The sequence below is a fragment of the Euprymna scolopes genome, chromosome 2 (assembly GCF_053919585.1).
Source record: "Euprymna scolopes isolate OS-2025 chromosome 2, ASM5391958v1, whole genome shotgun sequence".
NCBI lineage: Eukaryota > Metazoa > Mollusca > Cephalopoda > Sepiida > Sepiolidae > Euprymna > Euprymna scolopes.
In genome coordinates, this window is record NC_136483.1 from 24,646,518 (window position 1) to 24,671,470 (window position 24,953).

General features: G+C 33.4%; 1 protein-coding gene across 2 annotated transcripts in view; it reads left to right on the top strand.

Moving 5' to 3' along the window:
• The first annotated feature begins 2,212 nt into the window (after positions 1–2,212).
• Positions 2,213–24,953, top strand: part of LOC145289844 (hillarin-like) — a 260,340-nt gene continuing 237,599 nt past the window's right edge. The window contains exon 1 of one of the 2 annotated variants that reach the window (XM_080136444.1): positions 2,213–3,394. In XM_080136444.1, the coding sequence (XP_079992570.1) occupies positions 2,993–3,394 (402 nt within the window). In that variant the 5' untranslated portion in view covers positions 2,213–2,992. The remainder of the gene's footprint in view (positions 3,395–24,953) is intronic. The other variant, XM_080136442.1, reaches the window with a different exon arrangement.

Sequence of the window (24,953 nt, forward strand, 5' to 3'; positions counted from 1 at the left end):
CTCGACGCAACTTTATTTCTTTATTATAAACGACTGAAGGAACACCGATGACACAACAAAAAACAACAACAATAACAACAATACCTGTCAACCTGGTTTGGTGACGAGAAGAACTCGCTTTAACTTTTAACCCCCCTAGCCTTGGATTGAAACCTTGTAACTTCCCCGTAAATATGGGGTGTCTTGATCCGCCCGTTCGAAGCTTGGAGGTTTGGTGAGACAAAGTATTTCCCGTAGTCGCGTTCATAGTCCAAAAATAATAAATACTAACGCAAAGCTCTTTAAATTCGAAACAAACTCCTAACAGAAATAAGATTAGCCAGAAAGTTAAATTCTAGACAACAACAACACCACCACCACCACCAACAACAACAACAACAACAACAGACGGACAGACAAAAAGCAAACATCAGCTTATTTCTGCTCCATCGTTATTTTCTTGACAAGTGTTCGATTGAACTCCAATATATAGTTGTTCCTTGCCAAACTTTTACAAAAAACATTCGACTAGCTACAACCACTATAAATGATTTCTTTCATTCTCTATCTGTGCCTAAAGCTAAACGCAGGTTCTATAAACAAAGCTTATTTTCCAGAACTGCTCGCCCGTGGAACACTGCTCCGCTGGTATGTCTCCCGGTTGAATGCAACATGGTAGCCTTCAAATTCGATGTAAACAAATTCTTGTTGAGCCATCTCCATAAATAATCAAATTCTACCGAATTTACGCCATTAACGATTACTACACTACAACTTTGCATTCATTAACCTTTATCCTCGAGTGGCCTCCGGGCCTTGATAAATGGTCATTCCCAAGTAAAAAAATATCAAATCGTGCATGATAGTAAACGTAAACGAAAGAAGCTAATAATTAAAATACATTCGTGTGAATTTCGCATGGTACGACATTTTATCACTTGTATGATTCTGTTGTGGACATTGGTTTCACCGATTCTTTTTAGAATACGTTACAGAGCATTCATAAATGAAAGTGTTTCTAGAGAACTCGGCATACCTACACCGTCCAGTTCGAGGCACTAACCACTTCACCATTGTCACCCCTTACAGACGAGAGTGATAAATAAACGAATATCAGAGTTTACCTAGCGCTTTGGATTTTTTCCTCTCCATCTTCTTATTGTTAACTTTGCCAATTTGCTCGTGAATGAAAGTAAATTCTGGTCATATGAGTATCTTTATTAAATATATATTTGATTTTTGTCTATGAGTTTCGCGTTTTAACAGTATTGTAAAATCTTTCTGTTATAAATAAATACAATCATAAAACATTAATGAATTAACTTGGAATAAACGGATGTTTTCGTATGATTTTCAAAGCTAAAAGCGTTATTATTACTGTTTGAAACCGAAAACAAAGTTTGAAAACTTTGAAACAACAGTACAAATCAGGTAGGTTTTTGTCATGTGACATACTGTCCGTCTACACATTCACAACTTACCTAGTGAAAAGTGTTGAGCTTGCTCTACATAATAAATAATCTATTTAACACACGTTTATGTTTGCAGACTGTTTAATTGTTAAGATTGCAAATGTTGAGATTGACAGACTCCAACGATGTCGACAAACACATTTAAATCAATAACATTTGCACGTATTTGCTATTAGTTTAGACATTTCGGAACGTCTTGTCAAATATTTTGTTACATAGGAATCTGAAATCGATCCGTCATCGTCGACAAGTGTCTGATTGGCGCAGATCACAGCAAATGCTACGTAACCGTTCGTTATAATGATGGATCGGCTTGTAAGGCCAGTAGGACCATAAAATAAATACGTTTTTTTCTCATGAGCAAAACAAGTTAATTGTTACTACTACTGCTATTACTACTAATACTACTACTTCAAATAAGTATGATTCATTAATTTGCCTTTAACACCAGTAAAACTCTTTAGTTTGAATTCATATGGAAATATATCAGAGTTGGGAGTGAGGGTGGGCGGGGAATAATCTTTTTTACACAATAAACACGTTACGTGTTTAATACCGAATAAGTGGAACCAATATTTTCCTCTTCTATGACTAGTTTTTATGATGGAAACAATAAAGGCAAGGTGAAGACCACTTTTATTGCAACATATCGCACGCACACACACAGATATATGCGTGGACTCGCACATATACGCGTTCGTACACACGCGCGCATACGTGTATTTATCCCTCCCTCCTCTGCCACCACGCACGTCCTCATTATACCAGCATTCACACACAAGCAAGCGTCTTTGAGGTTGTCATTGCAAAGTAGATCTCAACAGGGAAAAGAGAATAACTGTTCTTTACAATTTGTTATTAATATTACAACCAAGTCTGTTTCGATCAAATCTAAAATAATTTATTTCCTGGATATTTTTCATTTTTATATTAAGATCTTGATTGTCTACGAACGCGATAATTCCACCATTTATTGGATTGAAACTTTTCGCCTGAGCGTTTTCTGCTTTCTGTTAATTTCTTCTAAGAATCGGAAACTGGTTTATCTTTTAACAGAATATGCAAAATTGCATTTTATCTAATGAAAATTTAATTAGAGAACCTGTTGTTTACTTTGAATACGTTGTCCTACACTTTTAGCAATCATCCTCATAAGTTGAGGCTATTGTTGGCACTGTTTTCCCCAATGTTTTACTAGTCAGAATTCTTTCTAGCAATACATCAAGTACTTACGGGAGGGACCACGTGGAGGTTTCCAATATCCTAACTGAAAGTGATTTTGTGGAACGAACCGGATTCGAACTTGGGACACCCAGGTCGTCAGTTCATGTCGTTAACCACTTAACCACGGTGATATCCTTTAGTAATAATAATCATCGAGAGACTTAAGCTTGTAACGTGCTCAGTTTACTGATACAGATAAGACAAAAGGAATCATAACATCAACATATCAAACGCTGACACACACACGCACACACAAAAATAAAAAACACAAAAAGGCGGTAAAAATAATAAAAGCGAAAATCTCCAAGTTCATTGCTATGTGTTCTGCTTTAGTCGACAAACATTTTAACTATCACGGACTCCCAAAACGAGAACACCAACTTGAGGACTCTACAATGGCCTACGACAATGGATCAGATAGCCAAGGCTCGGAAAGTCGGAGCAGTTCTTTACAGGTAGACCCTTGTTACCGATGTTGTAAACGGGTCTACGCATTGGAAAGGGTTGACATTGGTGTATTGTTCCATCGCGGCTGTTTCCGATGCCGGGTGTGTGGATTGCAGCTGAGTCTGCGGACATTCCATTGGGATCAGCACAACGAACCGGATATTTACTGTAGCAGTCATGTGCCGAAGCTCGTCGGCACCATCGACAGCGAATCGATGGGGATCAAAAGTGCCGTCAATGCTCCACGGGGCAAAAATAAAGTCAATGAACAGGTAAGACCACGCCAATCTTTTTTTTTTTACTTGATGTCTTTCTATTTTTGCAGTTATTTTTCAGAAGTTTTCTTGAAAAAAAAACAAAAAAAAAACAAAAAAAAACAAAAAAAAAACAAAGAGAAAAGAAAAACAAAAGTAATGATATTGGACTTTTTACAAAGTTATTTACGTTTTTTTTTCTCATAGAACTCTTCACAAGTTTTAGATATCACAATTTTTTTCGTAATTTTTTAGATAACGATTGGTAATTTGTATTATTAAGGCATGTGCTTTTCAGAATTGTCTGATCTATTTCATACTTCCTTTGTTCCAATTCGTTTGACTCGTTGGTCTAATGATCTCCATCAATTCCCTGTTTTTACAATTGTAATACAGCTTCTTTTTCCAGTAGCTTCTTTCTAAGAACCGCGGCCTTGTAGAACTCTTTCACTGCAGACTGTTTTTTTCCCCTACATATAAGATTGTTTTTTTTTCAAGACTAAGATCAATAGACATCTTCTGTTTTTTCGATAATCATCTTTCGTTCTTGCTAAATCCTTACACCAAGTTGCTTCACGCCTTTTCTGGAGAAATTTACTTAAACGTATTTGGACTACTGCTCTCATCTTGAACGTTAGTCTCACACCGTTTCAACCGATGCAGCCTTCGATCTTCCGCTGGTGCGTCTTGTCAAATGCGAGATCCTTTATATCGAACTGGGGAATCTATCTGGAATTTCGAACTGAACTTTTCATTCAATCTACATAGTAGATCGTTCTCGTTCTGTTATCCATAACCGAGTAGCAGAGAAAATGCAATCTTCAACTTCTAGATGACTATCATTTCAAACTGATTATTACTTTTATTGTTTCGCTGCGTGTGGATGCACCTGAAGAAGGTCGTATTTTAAATTGGCCGATACGTTGTGAGAATAATATTTAAAATGAGAACAGTACTGTGAATTATCCAAACACCGCAAATTACACTAGATGTTTCTAAAAGCATATTGCCACTGAGCATACTTTGGTAAGGGCCAGATTAATAGAGACTAATCTTGTTGGGGAGTTATGCAGCAAAGCGTTTGTTTATATTGCATATGCACAACTGTGTACTAGATAGGTGCAAACGTTTTTGTTGATATTTACGAGGGCCATTTTAAACCATTGTGATTTAGTTCAAACACAGTGTCATTACTTCACCATCAATTTGTGTTTTAAATTATTAATCATTAATTTATATGTTTTTCTTTCATGCTATTTAAGTATCATTCATATTTGTCTGTAATATTCTTAGGCATATTAACCTGAAAACGACATTCTTTAGTAAAAAAAACAGAGAGTCATCTTCCATCATGATAATGCTTGTCTTCACACAGTACTACTGACCAAAGATATTCTATGAGAATTTGGTTGGGAAATCTCGCCCTATACTGTATATTCTCCTAACCTAGATTCGTTAGATATTCCTTTATTTTTAGTCTTACAAAATCATCTAGACGGCGTTAGGTTAGCACCACAAGAGGAGATTGAAGATGTGTTAGATTCATATTGCAACATTAAAACCTACAGAATTCATAAGCGATGCATTTATAAGTTCGTTAACAGATGGAATAAAGTTAAAAAAAGAGCAAATGTCGATATTAAATTTGTGAATCTTTGTGATGGAGACTGATATTTGTATTGATCGGACTATTGTTCTCCTCTTGAGTGCTATTTGTGCAACATTTCGGTCGGATTGTCCTTCGACTGTCTTCAGGCATGTTCGTTGTTGTTAAAAAAAAAAAACACTGATGAGCAAGATGAGAACAATAGTTCGATCAACACAAATAATACAAATGTCGTTATTGTTATGAATAAAGATTTTCAAAACACAGTTTGTCAGTTTCAAGATGAAATTTTAAATCGGCAAAACCTTTTTGCACCTACCTGATAAATGTAATCACCCACACCTTTACTGAGGATATAAAACGCCTTGGCTGAAACAACAGCGGTATCTATGTTATATTAATTCAAAGAAATAATTCATCAAAGGATACCAACAATTCTAGATTTTTCAATTAACTTAATATGCTCTCAGTACTTTATCACCGAAATTCAAAGACACCGCGTGTTAAATGTGCTAGCCGATTGTATACTGTGTCATATCTGCTTCGATCAAATACCTAATCGTTCTGTTTTGTTCGCAATGTGTCCATTACGGAATCTCAGCTTTCATATCTCGAAGCTAAAATGTTATCAGTTCTCTCGGTAATGAGATCTCATCCTTCGTAACGGAAAACGCTCCTAAGAAAGAGTGTGTGGAGATCAGGAAATGCCTTACAACTCTTCGCATAAGTGTGTATTGATTTCCCTATCTCACTTCACATTCACACGTAGTCATGCACAGACAGCTGTTTCCACGTATCACAACTCCTCAGGTATTCAAACTGAGATTCGAAACCCGACGGCGAGTATAGTAGTCTGCTTTCTTACTCTTGAACATTACGGAGAAATATATATATATATATATATATATATATATATATATATATATATATATATATATATATATTCTAATTACGAAAAGTAATACTTTATGCAAATTATTTCCTCTCTCTTTCCCTTATATATATATATATATATATATATATATATATATGTACAAATATATATGCATATATTCATATATATATGTAAAAATATATATTCGTATATATATTCATATATATATATATTCATATATATATATATGTACAAATATATATGTATATATTCATATGTATATATATATGTACAAATATATATTCATATATATATATATTCATATATACATATATATTCATATATATATATATATATATATATATATATATATATATATGTATGTATGTATGTATAAGTTAAGAAGATAAAGCGTAAAGTAACATAGTAACTTTATCACATTATCAAGTCAATAATGGTTACAGAACGAGGAATAAGGGAGAAAACTTTTTATGTCATGGCATTTCGAAGCTAAATGCTTCTTGTCATAAATGGAGAAAAAACTGAGACAGAAATATATATTTATAGTCTTGGAAGAAAAAAGTTTTAATCCCCAGTCATTCCTAGGAAAATTCCTGTGTTTTAAGTCAATTAATCACTTTCAATTACTGTATTTGCTTCCAAGAATTTACTTTGATTTATGATATCGATTATCAGTTGTTCACCGCGAAAAACGATTTCTGGATTTTTGTATATATATATATATATATATATATATATATATATATATATATATATATATATATATATATATATATAATTGATCTATGTAAGTTTATGTCGACAGAGTATAATCCAATAAATTCAATGAAATTATGTTTATAAAAGTACGCAATAAGCAATACAATTGTATATTTATTTATACACATTTTTAGCAAATACATTTCGGTTTTAAATTGAGACCATACGCACACCTTCATCCCGTTATTTAAAATAATGACAAAATATATTCAGTTAGCCTTATAGAACCGAAAAATGTAGTCAAAATACATATATAAATAAAATGTTCTACAACTTTATATATATATATATATATATATATATATATATATATATATATATATATATAAACTCATGAGCAAAAAAAAAAAATAGGCCAAGAATAAAAGAAGGAAGAAATCGATTTTTCAATATTTTTCCATAAATTTTTGTTAATTCTAACTGAAAATTTCTATTTTGCAGATTATTATTATAGCATATAATAATAAGTGAAAAAATGAATCCTAAAAATGGTAAGACCGCATCTTTAAAAGAAAATGTGAAAACATCTTTTCCTGCAGTAAAGCGAATCGGTCAAAGGTTTAAAGTCGAACTCTTGGTAAAAGGGAAATCTAGATTTGGTCGCCCTAGAACATCTACTTTGAAGGACGACCACAGGCTTAAAATAACTGCTTTGAAAGATCGAAGAGTTAACCATAGCAAAGAATTCAAAACAGGGACTGGAAATTCTCTTTCTAGATATACAATATCTAAACGAATGAAAGCAATGGGATCTTCTCTAAAAAGTGTGCAAAGTAGCCATTTTATCTAAGAAGAACATCAATGATAGAAATAGATTTTCTCATGCTATGGCAAGAAAGATACAGACTGGTTCAGGAATGTTTTCTGGTTAGATGAATCAAGATTTTGACTTGTTAGTGATGCTCCCGATGCTCCCGAACGGTGCAATCGAAGAACTGGAGAAAGATTTTCCCAAATTACATAAAAACGACAGTTAAACACGGGAATGGAGGGATAATGGTATGGGGAACAGCAGTAGTTGGGGAACTTATTAGATGTGAAAAGTCAATCAATGCAAAGGAATACATTCGAATGTTAGAAACAGAACTGTTACTAAGCATTCAGGAGCTGGGAATATCACAGAACATTATTTTTCAACACACTGCTAAAGTCACAGAAAAATGGTTTTCTGATAATTCAATTGATGTGATATTTTTGCCAGGTCAAAGCCCCGATTTAAACCCAATCGAGAATATTTGATTCATAATATCTCGTGCATTGGCCAGAAGAACTTTTTTGAACAATGACAAACTGTGGAAAGCTGTGCAAAGCGAATGGAATAGCATCTCCTCTTCACAGTATTCCACTTTGGTTGAGAGCATATCTAAAAGGATTGATCTTTTAAAGAAATCAAAAGAGGATGCGATTCCATCCTAAGCATTTATTAAAGTAAATGTCTTGTTCTGTGTTATTAGTCTCGTTTAAGTTTCTTTGCTCAATTTTTCTTTGTTCAATATAGTTTTTAGTGCAATAAAATGTATAAAATTTGTTTGGCCCATTTGTTTTGCTCACAAGTGAATATATATATATATATATATATATATATATATATATATATATATATATATATATATATATATGTGTGTGTGTGTGTGTGTGTGTTTGTATTTTGAGGTAATTGCGCCATATCCGGGAGTAATTGCACCAACTAAAAAAAAATAAAACAACTGCTCTTTATATACGTGGTTGCCAAAAGAGCACTGTTAGCTAGTTGGCGCAATTACGCCGAACCTGGCGCAATAACCCCAAAGTATGGTATATATATATTTCCCCCAAATCTCTGGCCTTGATGGAGGGGAGTCTAAAACTTGATGCTATGGTTTTACATGATTTGAAATAGCAGCAAGGATGAACTTGATTCCAAATATTTCTAATATGTTGTATCTCTCCTCTTTTGGAAATAAGCTACGATTATGAATATCCCCAGTATGAAATAATCCTTATACAAGTGTGAAATTTACTTTATGTATGAAAACCAAAGAGAGTAGATATAACATATCTGGAATATTACGAATCAAATCTCCCCTTTCTGTTATTTCAGATGATTTAAAACCATCGTAGTAAGTTTTAGTCTCCCCTCCATCAAGGCCAGAGGTTTGGGAGAAATATCAGATATTTTGTAATTCATAATGAAATTTATAGTCAGAACTTAAGAATCAACCTTGTTAAGCGACAAATTACCATTACCAAGAGGTTATTGAAAACCACACTTCTGAAATTCAGGAACTAAAAATAAACTAAAGCACAGCGACACTACAAACCAATACAACGAAAACCAACACCGTTTATCTGAAATTTGTAATAACTTGAAGTAGCGCATAGAACATCTATCCAAAATAAACTCAACTCTTTGTATAAAGGCTCTATTTTACTTCCCCAAAAAACAAAACAAAAGACTGCATCTATCTCTCACACCAGGAACTTATCGAACATAAAATTGTATTTCTTAACCTAGGACCTAATTGTCACATTTTTAACACATATAATCATCCAACCAAAGGATTTAAAATAGAACGTTTACATGAAAATATTACACACTAAAAAAAAACGAACCAAAAATCATTACGCACCAAGGAATAAAAGACATACTCAAAGCCGAATCCATTAAAACAGCTTCGATAAAAACAAAAGATCTAATGCAATTATAATCAATAATCTGAAAAAGCAGTGAATAAACTTAAAAATCACCCAAAACATTATCGTTAGAAAAAGCGACAAAGCTAACATATATATACTTAACAAATCTGATTATTTCCAAAAACTAGAAACCATTTTAGATGAGCACACAAAAATTAAAAAAAATGAATAGAAAGCTATAAATCAACTAAAAACTCAAGTCAATAAACTCATAACTGCAAATAATGCTATAATAGACACTCAAAAACTCCCTAAAATAATTGGTGATTATAAGGACGGACACCCAACTCTCCCCTCCGCCTCAATGTTTCACAAGTAACAACCCTTATCTATAAATTAACTAAAACAATCAATGATCTCATAACCTTTTTACCTACAAAGCAAATAAAGCGTAAAATCTACTGAAAAACTTATACAAATTCTCCAAACAACAAAAGTCAATAACAAAATCACAAGACGTAGAAAGCCTCTTGACTAACGCCCCAGTTCACAAAATCATTGGTATCATCATGGACAATATATACTATAATCCTTCTCTCCCCTGAAAATAAACCATATACCCCCCCCCCCAGTTATTACTAGCATGTACAACCGAAGTCCTCTTTTATGATTATAAAGGCAAAATTTACACACAAATCGATGGGCATCAATGGAGTTCGTATTGGAACCCACTTTTAGCAACTTTTACATGTCCAAGCTAGAGAATAAAATATTTAATATTATAAAAAAACCCGTCTATTTACGTTACGTACGTCAACGATATTTTTATTCTCGCTGATAATAATAACGAAAGAGAGAAGTTAAATGGTCATTTTCAAACAAACTCTGTGCCTGCTTTCACTTATGAATTAAATACAAACAATAGTATTCCATTTCTTGACGTTCTCATAGACTCCAGCAAAGATGAATTCATCACTTCTACATATAAAAATACTTGCAACAAATTCCTGTATCTTAAACTTCAAAAGTGAATATCCCTACGGATACAAACCTGCAATTATAAAGAACCTAATTAATCGATCCAATGTCATCTCCTCAAATAAAAAATATTCTACAGTGAATTAAAAAATGTAAAACAGGTCTTACTTTATGACCAATTCCCCAAATTCATTAGTCGATAAACAAATTAAACTAACGGTTAAAAACTTGGACCAAACTAATAATAACCAAATTAACAATCCACACCCCATCAATATATTCTATCGCAATCAACTACACCACAACTTTAAATCAGATGAAGAAAGTACTAAGAAATATAATACATCGATATATATCCCCAGTCAATAATACTATCAGATTTATTATCTACTACAAGAAATAAACCACTGCTCATCTTATAATTAAAAATAACACTTCCCGGACAACAAAATCAGTCGATGAAACGAATGGGGTCTACCAATTCAAATGCACTTTGGGAGAATGCATCTCCAACAATAGAAACGCCAATAGCTACATTGGAAACACGACCAACACATTGCCCAGACTATTAACCCTACACTTTTCAGATACAATCTCGATTTGCCAACACTTAAAACAACATGGTTTCCCACATTCTCAATTAAGAAAAATTCCTAGTTGAAAACACGAAAATCATTCATATGGATCCAATCGTAAAAAGACTAAAAATACTGAAAGCGTAAAAGCTAAACATTAAAAAATTAACAATGTAAATTTAGAGAACAGTAATAACATTTTAAAGTGCCTGAGTATGTAACCCTCATACATACATATATATATATATATATATATATATATATATATATATATATATATATATATGTGTGTGTGTGTGTGTGTGTGTATGTGTGTGTATATGTGTGTGTATTTCGATATATATATGTGTATATGTGCACATATAGTTACATATGTATATCTATATATATATGTTGTAATGTAAATTTATTAATTGATTAAATAAAATTAAAAAAAAACTATAATTTCCATACCATTTTATAACTCACAGTTTTAAGCCATTGTACATTTATTTTAGCCACGATCTTAACACGTTAAAACATTTTTTTACACACGAGACGCTTCAGTATTTCAAAAAATTTAAATGTAATTTGAACTAAAGCATATAAAAGAATTCAGATTTTAAACGAAACAGCCTGAAAACGACTGAAGGAAAATCAGTTAAAAGTACTTGCAAAAAAGAACTAAAACAAACAAAAAAAAATAGATGGACGAAAATGACTTCTTACACAAATCCGACCAAGATATTAGAACGATCATACGAAACATTGGAGAAATTACAAAAAATGACGATTAAGTAAAAACACCCCATGCCGTTCAACAATGTCTGTCTGTATATATATATATATATATATATATATATATATATATATATATATATATATATATATGTATGTATGTGTGTGTGTGTGTATTATTGTTGTTACCAAATTATAAGCTTAGATATTGTAATCATGTCATATGCCGGCTAGTGTATGTGCCGCAGAAGCAAGCACACACGAGGTGATTTTAATATATATATATATATATATATATATATATATATATATATATATATATATATATATATATCCCTGTCTCCCTTTCTCTCTCTCTTTCTCTCTTTTATATATATATATATATATATATATATATCCCTGTCTCTCTTTCTCTCTCTCTCTTTCTCTCTTTTATATATATATATATATATATATATATATATATATATATATATATATATATATATATATATATAAAGAGTTTTTGTAATATATTTAAGCTGTCACGAGGTCATTTCGTTTATCCACTCTATAATATATAGCTCTGGTAAATAATAATAATATTTGCAACTAAATGTATTGGATATTGCTGAGTATTCTTTTTCCTTTTTACCTATAAACTTTATTTTCTTGCATGAAACTATTTTTCTGGACTGTTTTAAAAAATTGATCTAACCTAATATATATTTATTTATACTTACCTTTTGTTAAGGTTTTTTTCGTCTGAGGAGGAGATCGTATCTTTGAAACTCCATGGAATAAGGAACTTTTCACTTTTATTTCGTATTCATTGTTTTGAATAAATATTATAAATTCAATTCTACAATATCTTGGCATTTTCTCTCTCTCTTTCACTCTCTCTCTCTCTCTGTCTCTGTCTGTCTGTCTGTCTGTCTGTCTCTGTCTGTCTGTCTGTCTGTCTCTCTCTCTCTCTCTCTCTCTCTCTCTCTCTATATATATATATATATATATATATATATACCCGACGTTGTCCAGGATAGAATGATGATCAATAAATACCCCCTATATTTGTATTGTCATCTAAATCTGTAAAATCGACAACTCTATAAAATTATCTGTAAATAACGGTTTCAATTGAAGTTTAAAATGTAAAAGTCAAATATCATGTTTCAGTTGTCCTCATAACGGCAGCCTCTAAAGTTTTCCTTGAACTTAGAGAGTAACCAAAAAATCACAGGGATCAAGGTCTTGACTATATCGAGGGTGAGGAACAATCTTGATGCCCATCTTGGTCAAATAATTTTATCTACTATGAGAACTCTTGCGACAAACTTCGCGCAAATCTTCCGCATCTTCAGTTTCTTACAAATAATTGTGTGTATAGTTCCCACACTGGCATCAAACTGTGCACTTAGTGTTTCTATAGACACACGACAGTTCTTATCCATGAAATTCTTTATTTGACCAATCAACTCTAGTGTTCTGACTTCCTTACTCCTCCCACAACTCTCATCATCCCTTATATATTCCCTGCCTTTCTGGAATATGTTATGCTACTCAACAACTGATGCTCGAGGCATGCAAGATGGTCCAAAAGCAGCCTGAAGCACTCTATACTATATATTTTTAAAACAGAATTTCTGTACTATATATGTTTAAAACAGGATTTTATTGCATATCGTTTTTCTAAAGTGTCCTCACATCCAGATTGCTATTTTGAAATTCAGTATTCCAGTTCCTGCTGTACCTCTTCTTTTGAACCTAAGAAATTGGCCATTCATCTCATATAAGATGTATAGCAATAACATTCTGAATTTTCTAATGTCTACAACAATTTTAAATACCTATACAAAAAAATCTGGAAACTTATTGAAGGTTCTTCGTAACTTCATTAATAGGTTTTACACATTCACAAATTCGCTCGCCACGATGCTCGTTCACTCATTGCGCCCAGATGCTCCAAAGCTCCAATCTCGAAGAGACTTCACCGTCGCTTAACCTCTGACGATCACGAGCACTTTACCGAGATTTGTCATATGCGTTTATTGGAAAACAAACATAACTCCCTAAACATGTCCGGTGAGACTTAATACATACATGATGATTGCTGCATCTTTCCATTCTCATTGAGTTCTCCCAATCTCGTTGTCCATGTCATCTCAGATGACTCTGCACTCCCGCCGCAAATTTGTACATCTTGAAGCAGATGTGACATACAAATTGAGCAATTGCCACTCAGTTGACTTCCTCTGAAAGTTGAAGGGTATTCCTATGAACAACCACATGTTTTCTCAAACCAGCAGAAGACTTGCAAAATTTGCTGCATGTTAAACAGATCGTTTAGTTCGGACTAATAGGAGGAGTTTTGTGTGATTTAAGGTGGTTGACGTAGCCAGCTTTTGACAAAAGAACTCGTTCACAAGTGCCGCATTTCCAGCTCCGTGTGTTATGGTTAAGACCATCAATTAAACCTTTGCAAAGTTCTCGCTTCAGATTGGTGTGAGCCTGCTTTCTTATATCTAGAACATCACGTATAAGCTTTCGCCACTTCGGCCTTTATAGAGTAAGTTCTTCCCACGTGTCGATGTCGATTTGTAAGACTTTCAAATTGTTCTTTGTACAGTCCCTTAACCTCTTCCTAGGCTTGTGTTGAGGGCGCTTGCCATTTTGTAACTCCCCATAAAAAATTGTTTTGGCAGCCTACAATCTTTCATTCAAACGAGATGGCCCACCTAAATCATGTCAGATCTGATTACAAGGGTCTCAACACTAGAACAACATGCTCTTACAAGGACCTCAGTATTGGGTACTTGTGCGTGATACTTAATGTTTAAGTTACGTCTCAAGAATATTTGGTGAAATCGTTCAAACCATTTAATGTGCCTTTGATGCAATGCCCATGTCTCCGATGAATACAACAGTGTGGTTAGCACACAGGTCTTGTAAACGCAGATCCTTGTCCTGTCTGTGATGCCACGATCAGAACACACTCTATTCTCCAACCTTCGAAAAGCTGCAGATACCTTCTGAATTCGTCTGCGGATTTCAGTGTCAAGAGAGCCATCCTTCGACGGAGAACTAATAGGATAGACAAACGAATCAACTACTCTTAGTCTAGCTACACACACACACACACACATATATATAGTAATGAAATCGCTGCAGAAATGCATAAAACCACTTGATGAAAGGAGGTAAAGATACCAATTCAAAGTCAACAAGTAGCTATTATTAAGTGTTATATGGATAAATTCCGACCAAGAAAACAACACCCCTTTTCATATTTGTCAGAAAGAGCATTAATGTGAGGACTAAAGAACAAAATAAGACGAGGTGGTCGAAAGTAAGATCAATGGCAACTTTCTATTCTTCTCTGTTCCTAAGCTCAACTAAGTTTTGCATGGGCTTATGCCAATAAAATTTAGTAAGGTTGTTACTCATTATACAATAGTTGTACGTAATTTGATCAGCTTAGTCTGACACAAGGCCATTTAATGAAAGTTGCCATATCAAATGCAACTTACCACACGATAGGGAATTTTTAAAAGCAAAATATCCAGATAATATATTCGGTTTAGGCTACAACGGTTAAAAATTCGCCTTTCTCTGTCCCACATAAAGGTCGAATAAAAAACTTGGTACACCAGCGGAATAAAATATCAATGATAAAACCCTGGTCTAAATTCAGGTCTCTTTCAGCAATGGGAATTTATTCGACATTTTTTCCCTTTGATGACAAGTTCACGTGTGTGGGACACAGACATTATATCGATTATCGATTTGTTGATATTGATTATTATGAAAGAAATACAGAGAGAGAGAGAGAGAGAGAGAGAGAGAGAGAGAGAGAGAGAGAGAGAGAGAGAGAGAGAGAGAGAGAGAGAGACTGAGAGTAGAAGCAAAAAAAGAAACCAAATTTAGTCGTCATAATCGAATAAGATCGATATTGTTATAAAAGCTGCCACCCAATTAAATAAGCTTTTGAATTGTTTCAGACGCACTTTTTCTTCTCAGTTTTGATGAGGGTTATTTGTTCTCATAATGTTATGTTGCTGGTTCTGGGCAATGCCGGAAAATAAACTAGTCGATTATTATTATGATTGTGTTTCGTAAGTCTTACTTCAATGTCACCTAAAAGAGGTATTTTAGAATTGAATATTTATAAATAATCACTTAAGCATTTTAATTTGATAGAATGGAATTTTATTCTGACAAGTACGTTTTCACTTAGAAGAGGAATTTGAGATCAAGAGGCCAGTTGGAATGTGTGAATTATAACCAGGGCTGTGACAACAGAATATTCTTTTCATTCTTTTAACACTCAAGTATATATCCGACACAGTAAGACACAGTGAATCACCCGAGAACCACATCAGTCTATATAAAACATATAAGATATTAACGGATATATACTCAAGAGTCCAAACAATGAAAAGAATATGCTATTGTCACAGCCCTAATAATAACAAATGAATTATGTGAAAACTATCAGGTGATGACGTAATACGTTAAAAGATATAGATGTGCAGTTTTAGTTTGTTGGAAAAAGGGTCGATTATCAACCTTTGGCCGGGCTGGACATGGAATGAGGTAATCCACTTGATAGGACTTGTGTGTGGGGGCATAAAGAATTAGACAACCGTGAATTTACTGCATCCCCGATAGAATAATTGAAAAATGAAAGATTATGAAATCACCAACATTGTCCGGCGTTGTTAAAAAGAAGAAGAGATGACACGATGACAAAATGTATGCTATCTGTGTATATGTAAAACACCTTTACACACAGGAATACAAACAAGACGTTATATACTCCCGAACGTTTTTGTTATGCATACATGTACAGGCACTGAAGATTTGGCGAATATACCCGGCGAACCAAGTGCAAAAGAAATACAAGCAATAGCACTTAAAGAGACGGTTAGAATCTTAAAAAGATATCTCGGTTGGAGTAACTAGACTAATGGGAAAATGTTTGGCATCCGGTAGAATGCCCTATCCCCAGGAAAAACAAAGTGATAAGAAAATTAAAACAAAAATTGAAAAGACTATTTTATATATTCACCCATGTTATATAGACGAGTATGCAACAAATCTTTGAAGCAAGACACAACAAAACACAAAAACAATGTAACAATAACATTTCTTTATTAACACGTACATTAATTATTTATCTCTGACAACCCATTCCTTTCATATTTCTTAGTAATTCTCATCTAAACGCAAAACATAGATTTACTTTATTTATATTAATCGATCCATTTATTCATATATTCATCCATTTCGTATAAATCTGATGATTCTATTGTTAGCATTGGTTTTCTTGATATATTTCTAGTTTGAATTGTTTCTACAAAGACACCGGTTATTTATAGGAGGAACTACGTGAAAAGTCCTAAGTGAAAATGTTTCTGTTAAACGACTGCGTTCGAACTTGACATACTTAAATTATCAGTCCGTGTCGTTAACTACCTAACATTCATTTCCCATAGTAATCGATTATTATACAAAATGTGAATATATGAACGTTTGTTTTCCTATTACATTTTTCTCTATACAGCCCCCCCCCCCAAAAAAAAAGTGGACATCATTTTAAATGCCAATATTTCGGAAACAACTTAGTGTATCTTAATGAAACTATACAGACCTTGTGTTGAACATCATAAGTTTTATTAGTTAACATTTCAAAGAAGAAAATTGTAGATTCTATGACTGATTTCATAATTTTCACAAATGTTCAATATGAGCGCCGCCCGTGACTCTGCAGACGTCAAGTCGGTAATCAAACTCGTGCCAAACACGCAAAATGACTTTTCTTTTGAAATGAATTGCATTTCACAACCTAAAAAGAGATAAATGTCAAACATTAAATATAAAATCTTGAACTGTTTCTATACAAGCTTTGAAAATTTGAGGTCATTTTAACGAAAATTGGCAAAATTATTGGCCTGCGAAATGACGTCAAATTTTTGTGAACACACTGTACTTTAATAATACAAAAGAAAAAAAAATGCAAAAAATATACTTTAGTTCTGAGATAGAGTTATATTTGAAGAAAAATTTAATTGTTCTAATTACCACAATTTACAATTAACTGAAGAAGTCATTCACCTCTCTTTGATGTATCTCTTTTGCTAAATCAATATTCTTTCATCTAGTTTACATTCGTGTCTTCACACCACATACATGTATGTAAACTTAACTTATGAATAATATTAATAATAATAATAATAATAATAATAATAATAATAATAATAATAATAGTAATAATAATAATGAAAGATGGTTAATACTGAGAAGATACAACATATAACAATATTGAAAACGGCTGAAATATTAAAGAAAAACCTAAGGAGACTAACACATGTCAGCTACAAGCACAAGCCAGACCTACAGAAACTGCTACAGATGTAAAACACAAGGAAACATCACATTAAATCATGGAAACTGAAACTGTATAATTGTAAGTTACCCTCACACCCCTGCCCCCTTTTCTTGTGTGTGCCACCATAAACTGGCGCCACACCAAATAAGTGAGGAAGGACAAGGAGGATGGAAAGACCAAGCAGAGAAAGCACCAGCCAGATCTCTGTTTAATAAGTGCAAAGAGGACTGGGACCTTGGGAAGGCTTATTGCCATCTAAATTCCAGTGAATACCAATGGTCATTGCCAACAAAACATCAATGGTGAGCGGCTGTTGCGATAACGCAAATTCAGATTATCGAAAGAGGTGGAGCGTACTGGAAATAGTGGAAGATTTGTTGTCACTTAGACTCCAGCAAACGCCACAATCTTTAATTGCATTATGTTTTTCCCGGAATGTTAACAGCTGAAAGGATTCTGAACTATCGAATTTGAAATGGCCACAATACGTGATTCTAAAATATGTCTAAAATATAAAGTTTAAGCTTAAGGAGTCTTAAGAATGAATTGAAAGTCAGGGAATTTTATCTGATAACTATGGATCGAATTTAATGCGAATCTGAAATATTTTTCTTTTCAAGATTGTATCTATATTATGCCCCCTAAAAACTCAGTAAAACATCCTGAAGAAAGCTAAATTTATAAAATTTTTATTAATTCATATTATGCAACAATTAAAAAAATATTTCTGAACAGCTTCCGTACCATTTTACAGTATTTTCCATAAAGCTAAATTAGACTAAATATACCCCACATTACGTATCGTTACGCAGCTGTTTGAAAATTCATGATGATCGTTTAATCAGTTTATGTTTTGTTTGGTGTTTTTTTTACGGCATGTCAACTCTATTCGGATTATTTAATGCAGAATCCAGTAATTTGGGAATAAGTTTTTATGCTTCAAGTTTTTTATTTATATCTTCAAATATTTATTTATGGTATATGGTTTGGTTGTTTTGTTTTATGGCATATCAACTCTTTTTGGGTTATTTAATCCCGAATCATATAATTGAAAAAAAACAAACAAACAAACAAAAAAAAAACAAAAACAAAAAACAAACAAACGAAAATGCTTTATGCTCTTTATATCTTTAAATATTTTTAATGGTGTTTTTTTTTTGTTGTTTTGTAGAGGAAAAATGTTTTTGTTTTTGACTGCACTTTGTAAAGGAAATAAAAAATAACATTAATGTTTGGTGCATTTTAAGTTAAGAAAACAGTCTCTTATGATAGCGTGATCTGATAGTACCAGATAAATAGTTTAGGAGTGAATCCTGTACATGCAAAGACATAAACATATACGCATACCTAACTTTATATAAAGGTCCTAAATAAAAAATACGTTAATTGAAAGAATGCCGGAAAAGTCAGTGGAGCGGAAACCACGCTTACATTTTTATATTAAAAATATGCAAAGAAAACCACAAACTTTTTTTGGTGGGGCATTTTTTTAATTACTTTCTGAATGTAGTAGAATTAATAACTGAAAATTTAAAGCTTTCGAGAGTAAAAACAAGACTCTCCAGACAGCGTTTGATTAATCTGAAAGGCCAGATATCGATCCGTGTTTCGTGGACCGTTTCATTTGACACAGGTGAATAGTGAGATGTCAACATAAATGAATATATTAATGGCCGTAGGGGAGTCTTTGCCGGAAAATTATGAATGAAATTGTCATGAATGAAAGGCGATAACTTGATATACACGTAAATGAAGCAATACGGTTTACATATATGAATGAAAGAAGGAAGTAAAGTAGAGTTTGTATCTGTTTTTATAAGATTACACGACATTCGTGCCCTTCCAATTTTTGCTGTAGCGTGGGTTGGATGAAGTGGAAGGGTTAAGGAGAATCTTCAAATAGGAAACGGAAACGGACAAGCTAATGGCGATGAGGCAAAGTTCAGTCGCGAATTAGCATCATGGTTTCTTGGCTTCCGGCCATTTTGATGCAGGATGGAGTTTAGAGGAAAGTTTTGTGCAGTAAAAAAAAATCGAAGAAAGAAATAAAGCTAACAGAAAAGATTAGAATAAAGATAGAAATAAAAGAAAACATACAGGAAATAAATAAATTAAATGATTCGTTGATTCATAGAAACTGAGATATTTATGTTTGGTTTTGACTAGCACCTGTATCGTATTTTATACGGTTGTATTCTAAACCATTTCACCCTTCCCAACATAATAGTGTTAACATTAATTATTTTATCTTTTGCTCATTTGCTCACTTAATGGATCATTATTTATAAAAGCCTGGAGATCATTCGAGAATAAAGGTCGAATTACTTTTTACTACTAATGCGTCACTATTTATCAAAGCAAGGAGGCCACTAAAGGATAAGGGTAAACGAGATTTTCAGTTGCACGATGATCAACACCATGAGGGGATTGGAAACAATAGATAGGATCAACAAAATTCGATTAGTTAAGAAGCTGTTTCAGCAAATATTTGTTAATATTTGTTAACATTAGTCTTGAAAACGACCATGTTTTAGTCTGAATCTGTAATGTCATGGATAAGATGTTTTAAAGAAATCCGTTAAACATTTCGCTTCACTTCAACCAGAAATTTTACCTCAGCACCAAATCAACAGAATGTAGACAATTATTGAAATGACCTTTTCCTTGTTAACCGTGATATGTTGCTGGTACTGTGCAGTTCTAGGAGATCCTTCCTCCCAGATTTTGCCTTCTAACTTTGAGTAGTTAGTTTATTGCTAATCGCCTGAGGCGTCAATAACGGGAAATGCCGTTACGGGACAACCCAGGCATTTTTTTTTTGCTGGACAGAGTGCTCTTCCTATAAAGCGTTGCCTTTTCAATCCCACTTTCCGGTCCTTATATAGCATTATATCATTGTAAGAGGGGCATAAATATGTCGTTTCACTTTACTGGTGATATAGAAAAAAAAAGCAACAACAAAAAAGACAAAAAAGCAAACAAACACAACACATGATGAATGACAGGAGCTTAGTTAGCTGTTGGGCTTTACAGCATATCAACAATCATCGAGTTATTTTATGCCGAAACCCTACATATATGTTATGTACGATCTGTAAGCGTTTATTTATGCGGCATGCTCACACTGATACACTGGTTCTCGTTGGATTACTGGTTAAGCGACGTTGAGCCTAGTCAGTACTAAAATGGGTGACCATTTGGGAATAATAAATAATAATAAAATAAGTGCTCTCTGCTTATCTCAGCATTGTTTCCAGTCGTCCTAAATTTCTCATTGTCACTGAAATCAGGCAGTGCCGACTCAAGAGAGGTGTGGTTGGGATTGCGCAATCCTTGCTTCACAATTGCATACGCAAGCACTCTTACAATGGGTGCTCATTGTCTCTCGAGATAGAGCAGAGGTAATTCTTCTTCTATGCCTTTATCGCTAATTTCGTCGGACATACCTGTTTTTCTTCTGCACTTTCTTTTCTACAGACACGATGTTGTTGATAGTCTCTTTTATAATTATTATTGTACCATGTGTTCTATATTCTCTCAATTATTTTCTCCTTTGTTTGTTTTATTTGGTTTGACTCATGTAATCGTTTACATCAATTTGCCAGATACTGCATTATAATACACTTTTTTTTTCAGTAACGTTTTCTAAGAAAGCGTGTGAAACTTTCCTCCTACCCACAGTTTTGGTCTCTCATATAAATATATTTTGTAAACAAATAGTTTATAAATTATAGTTTATATTTAACTATAGATGGATCTTTAGAGACTGCCACAACTGAATGAAACGTCAAATATTCACTAAGAGGCGAGTCCATACTCGAGAAAACGTCCGAATTGAGGCATTACCACTGGATATTGTTTTGTATAATGCTAAGAACGGATAAAAAGTGGGTTGGATAGTAGACAAGGGTTGGAAATTGAGTAGGCAGAAAAGAAGGTAAAATCAGCTGGGAAAATGGATCTCGGGAATCGGTGTAAAGTTGAAGACCTTACTCGTGAGTGAATGAAGCATATTAGTGTCGTGCAGGAGAAAAAAATTATATTTAAATCATAGCTGGGACATCGAAAGATACTATCATCCCATCAGATTGAATTAGGGAATAATATTAACTGAAAGTTTTTTGATAAAAAAAAGCTTTAGAAGTACGTTATGTTGATCAAGTTTTGGACGTCTTCAAGTCCAACATAAACAAACTCGACAAACCGCTCCCTTAAGTAAGACACTCTATCAAACCACCCAATACTAATGATTACTACAATACTACCTCATTGATTACTGTACACGCAATAACCCTTATCCCTGAGTGGCCTTCGGGCCTTGATAAGTGGTGACCCCCATGTAATATATATATATATATATATATATATATAAATAATTTTGTCTGAATAAAAGATAACATCGTTTTTAGCTTTCTTAAATTTCTAATAATATCTCATATTTAAAAACGATATCTTAAAGATGCCAATGTCATTTTAAAATTTATAGTCGTAAAAAGTTAAATTGTGTTAAACACAATCAGTTATTTTTACAACGATCAAATTTCTTTAAATTTTGAGAACCTTTTTATATTTATGTGATGTAACTATAGCATAAAAGTAATGTAACTATAGCATAAATCTTGTTAAAATTGGATCTAAAAACAATTTGGAGTTTGGTACCTTTCATGCTCAACCAAGGTATGTTTATTAAATTAAAGCATAAATATGACATCTCCTTTTATGAGAAAACTAGCTGGACGCCCAGCGTTGCCCGGTCGTACAATACGCTTAAACATGATATTTTAATTAATGCAGATTGCGTGAGTATTATTATAGAATCAATCCTCTATTGATTACTATATATTACGAGGAATCATTTTATCGGTGGATTAATTAAAAAACGCAATAAATAAAATAAAATTCCGTCTGTGTTTGTTTACAATATCACATCAGCTGATATTTGGGCTTAATGAATGCCATGGAAAAGTCACTTTGATTAATGTTTAGTTTTAAAATATGCAATGATTTGCGGCGATTTTAAATGGTCTTCTTCTTTTAGCAAAATGTGAACTCATTAATAAGAAAAAATTAAAAAAAGTAAAATGGTGAAGTACACTCGGGCTTGAACACGGAATCATTCGATCTGTAGTCTAATGCTCTACCACTCAGTTATTAGCCAGAAGATAAGTGTTTTTTTTTTAAAGAAGAAATGATTTGCTGAGGTTTTATTATCTCCCTTCGCCGGTATAATATACCATATTCCCCAGTAAACATTATACTATTTTATTTATAAGAGAGAGAAAAGGCATTTTTTAAGGTCGGACTTTTTCAATTTTCGATGCTTATTGGATGAATTTATGTACAAAACATATCTAAGAACACTGTCAGACATATAAATTACCTTTGTATGAAATGTGAAAAAGATAGGCCCAGCCGTTTCGGAACATATGACAAAGAAACTCACACACACAAAGTGACTTTTATATCAGAGGGGAGATGTGCAAGTTAGGGTAATATGAGCATTTCACTTGCAGTTTAAAATCTTTTGCTAATTGTGAAACGCTTTTATAGGAACGACTGAAATGAGTTCCTATGAAACTTTTCGGCCACTCGAGTTACTACCCATCGAATTTTCACTTAAATAATTAGTAACCGGATTCAAGAGCAAATTCATATTGAGCATATAATTATGCATAATTCTAGAATTTTTCTGATTGGTTGAAGTTTTACTTCAATTATCAAGCAAAATTGTGCATTTTATAAAAATATGTTCCCGCAGCTGTTCGGTATTGAGCATCATTCATTCATTTAATATGAATCAGGTAATTATTGTTGGCATTCGTTTACCCGATGTCTTTATAGTTAGAATTCTTTTTAGAAAGATCGGGCACATACGGGAGGGACCGCGTGAAGGTTGCCAATTTATCTAAGTAAACGTGTTTCTGTGGAATGAATTCTTAGGGTGTCAAGCTGTGTCGTTAACCACTTAGCCACAGTCACTCACTTGTTGCTGCTACTTGTTTGTTTGCTTGTTTGTTTGTTTGTTAGGCGACCGGGACTTCTACATAGAGCTTAGGATGATCGTTTTTCAGAATTGTCTGATCCAGATGAAGTTCTCGCTGGTCGTAGCTCATTGTTAACCTGCAGAATCGTATATGTTACTCTCAATACGGATCACAAGATTCAGAGATTGCAGACGAAGTCGAGGAACGTTTGTTCTAGAAATTAAAATGTCAGATTCTAGTTAACATGAAACTATTTCTGACTTATCCATCCCGCATCGTCGGTGGAAACCTTTAACAATCTTATTTTTTCTGTAATGCAACTGAACAGCCATAATCCTTAGCAATCTAAATGTACTGAAATCAGTAGAAACCTCCCAATGCCTTACACTGACTAGCAGCAAAATCTCACCTCTTTACTTTATAGGTCCCCAGATGCCGGAACACTTCTGATAACATACTTACTCGAACTGCTCGTCTCTGTAATTCTCTTTCCGCTTCCTTTTTCTCCGTCTGTACCAACATGCAGACATTTAAATGTAATATAAACAAACATCTTGCTGCCAAACTCCCCACGTGACCTATAAATTTGGCCTCTATTCAGAGTAATGCTTACACCTCAATGGCAATGCGCCTTGTTTCGTATAAAGAAAAGTTAAGAAAAAAAACAACTGCATCAACAATCACAGTAGTTAACAGGTTTAATTACTTAGCCTCCCATAAACTCCCTTTGCTATCTCTCCAACCCTACATACGAAAACTCTTTAACAATTCTGAAATCTCACTATTGAAAAGCTCTAACGAGTTAGCTTTTCCTGCAAACGTATGCAGCAAAGCGGAATGTAATATTGGCGTTAATCAAGTTGGATTCAAAAGCAATCTGCAGAAATCAACTTAGTTCTGTCATCGCTGATTATGGCGGTAACGTTAACGTCATTAAATTCAATATTCGCCACTTAATGTCTGATTTTCATTGAATTATCTCCCTTGTGGCAGGTTCAGAATTTAATCAATTTGGAGCATGTAGTAAACAGTGAAGTGGTGGTTAATGTTGAGTGCCGACAGATAAATGCGTTTCCTGCA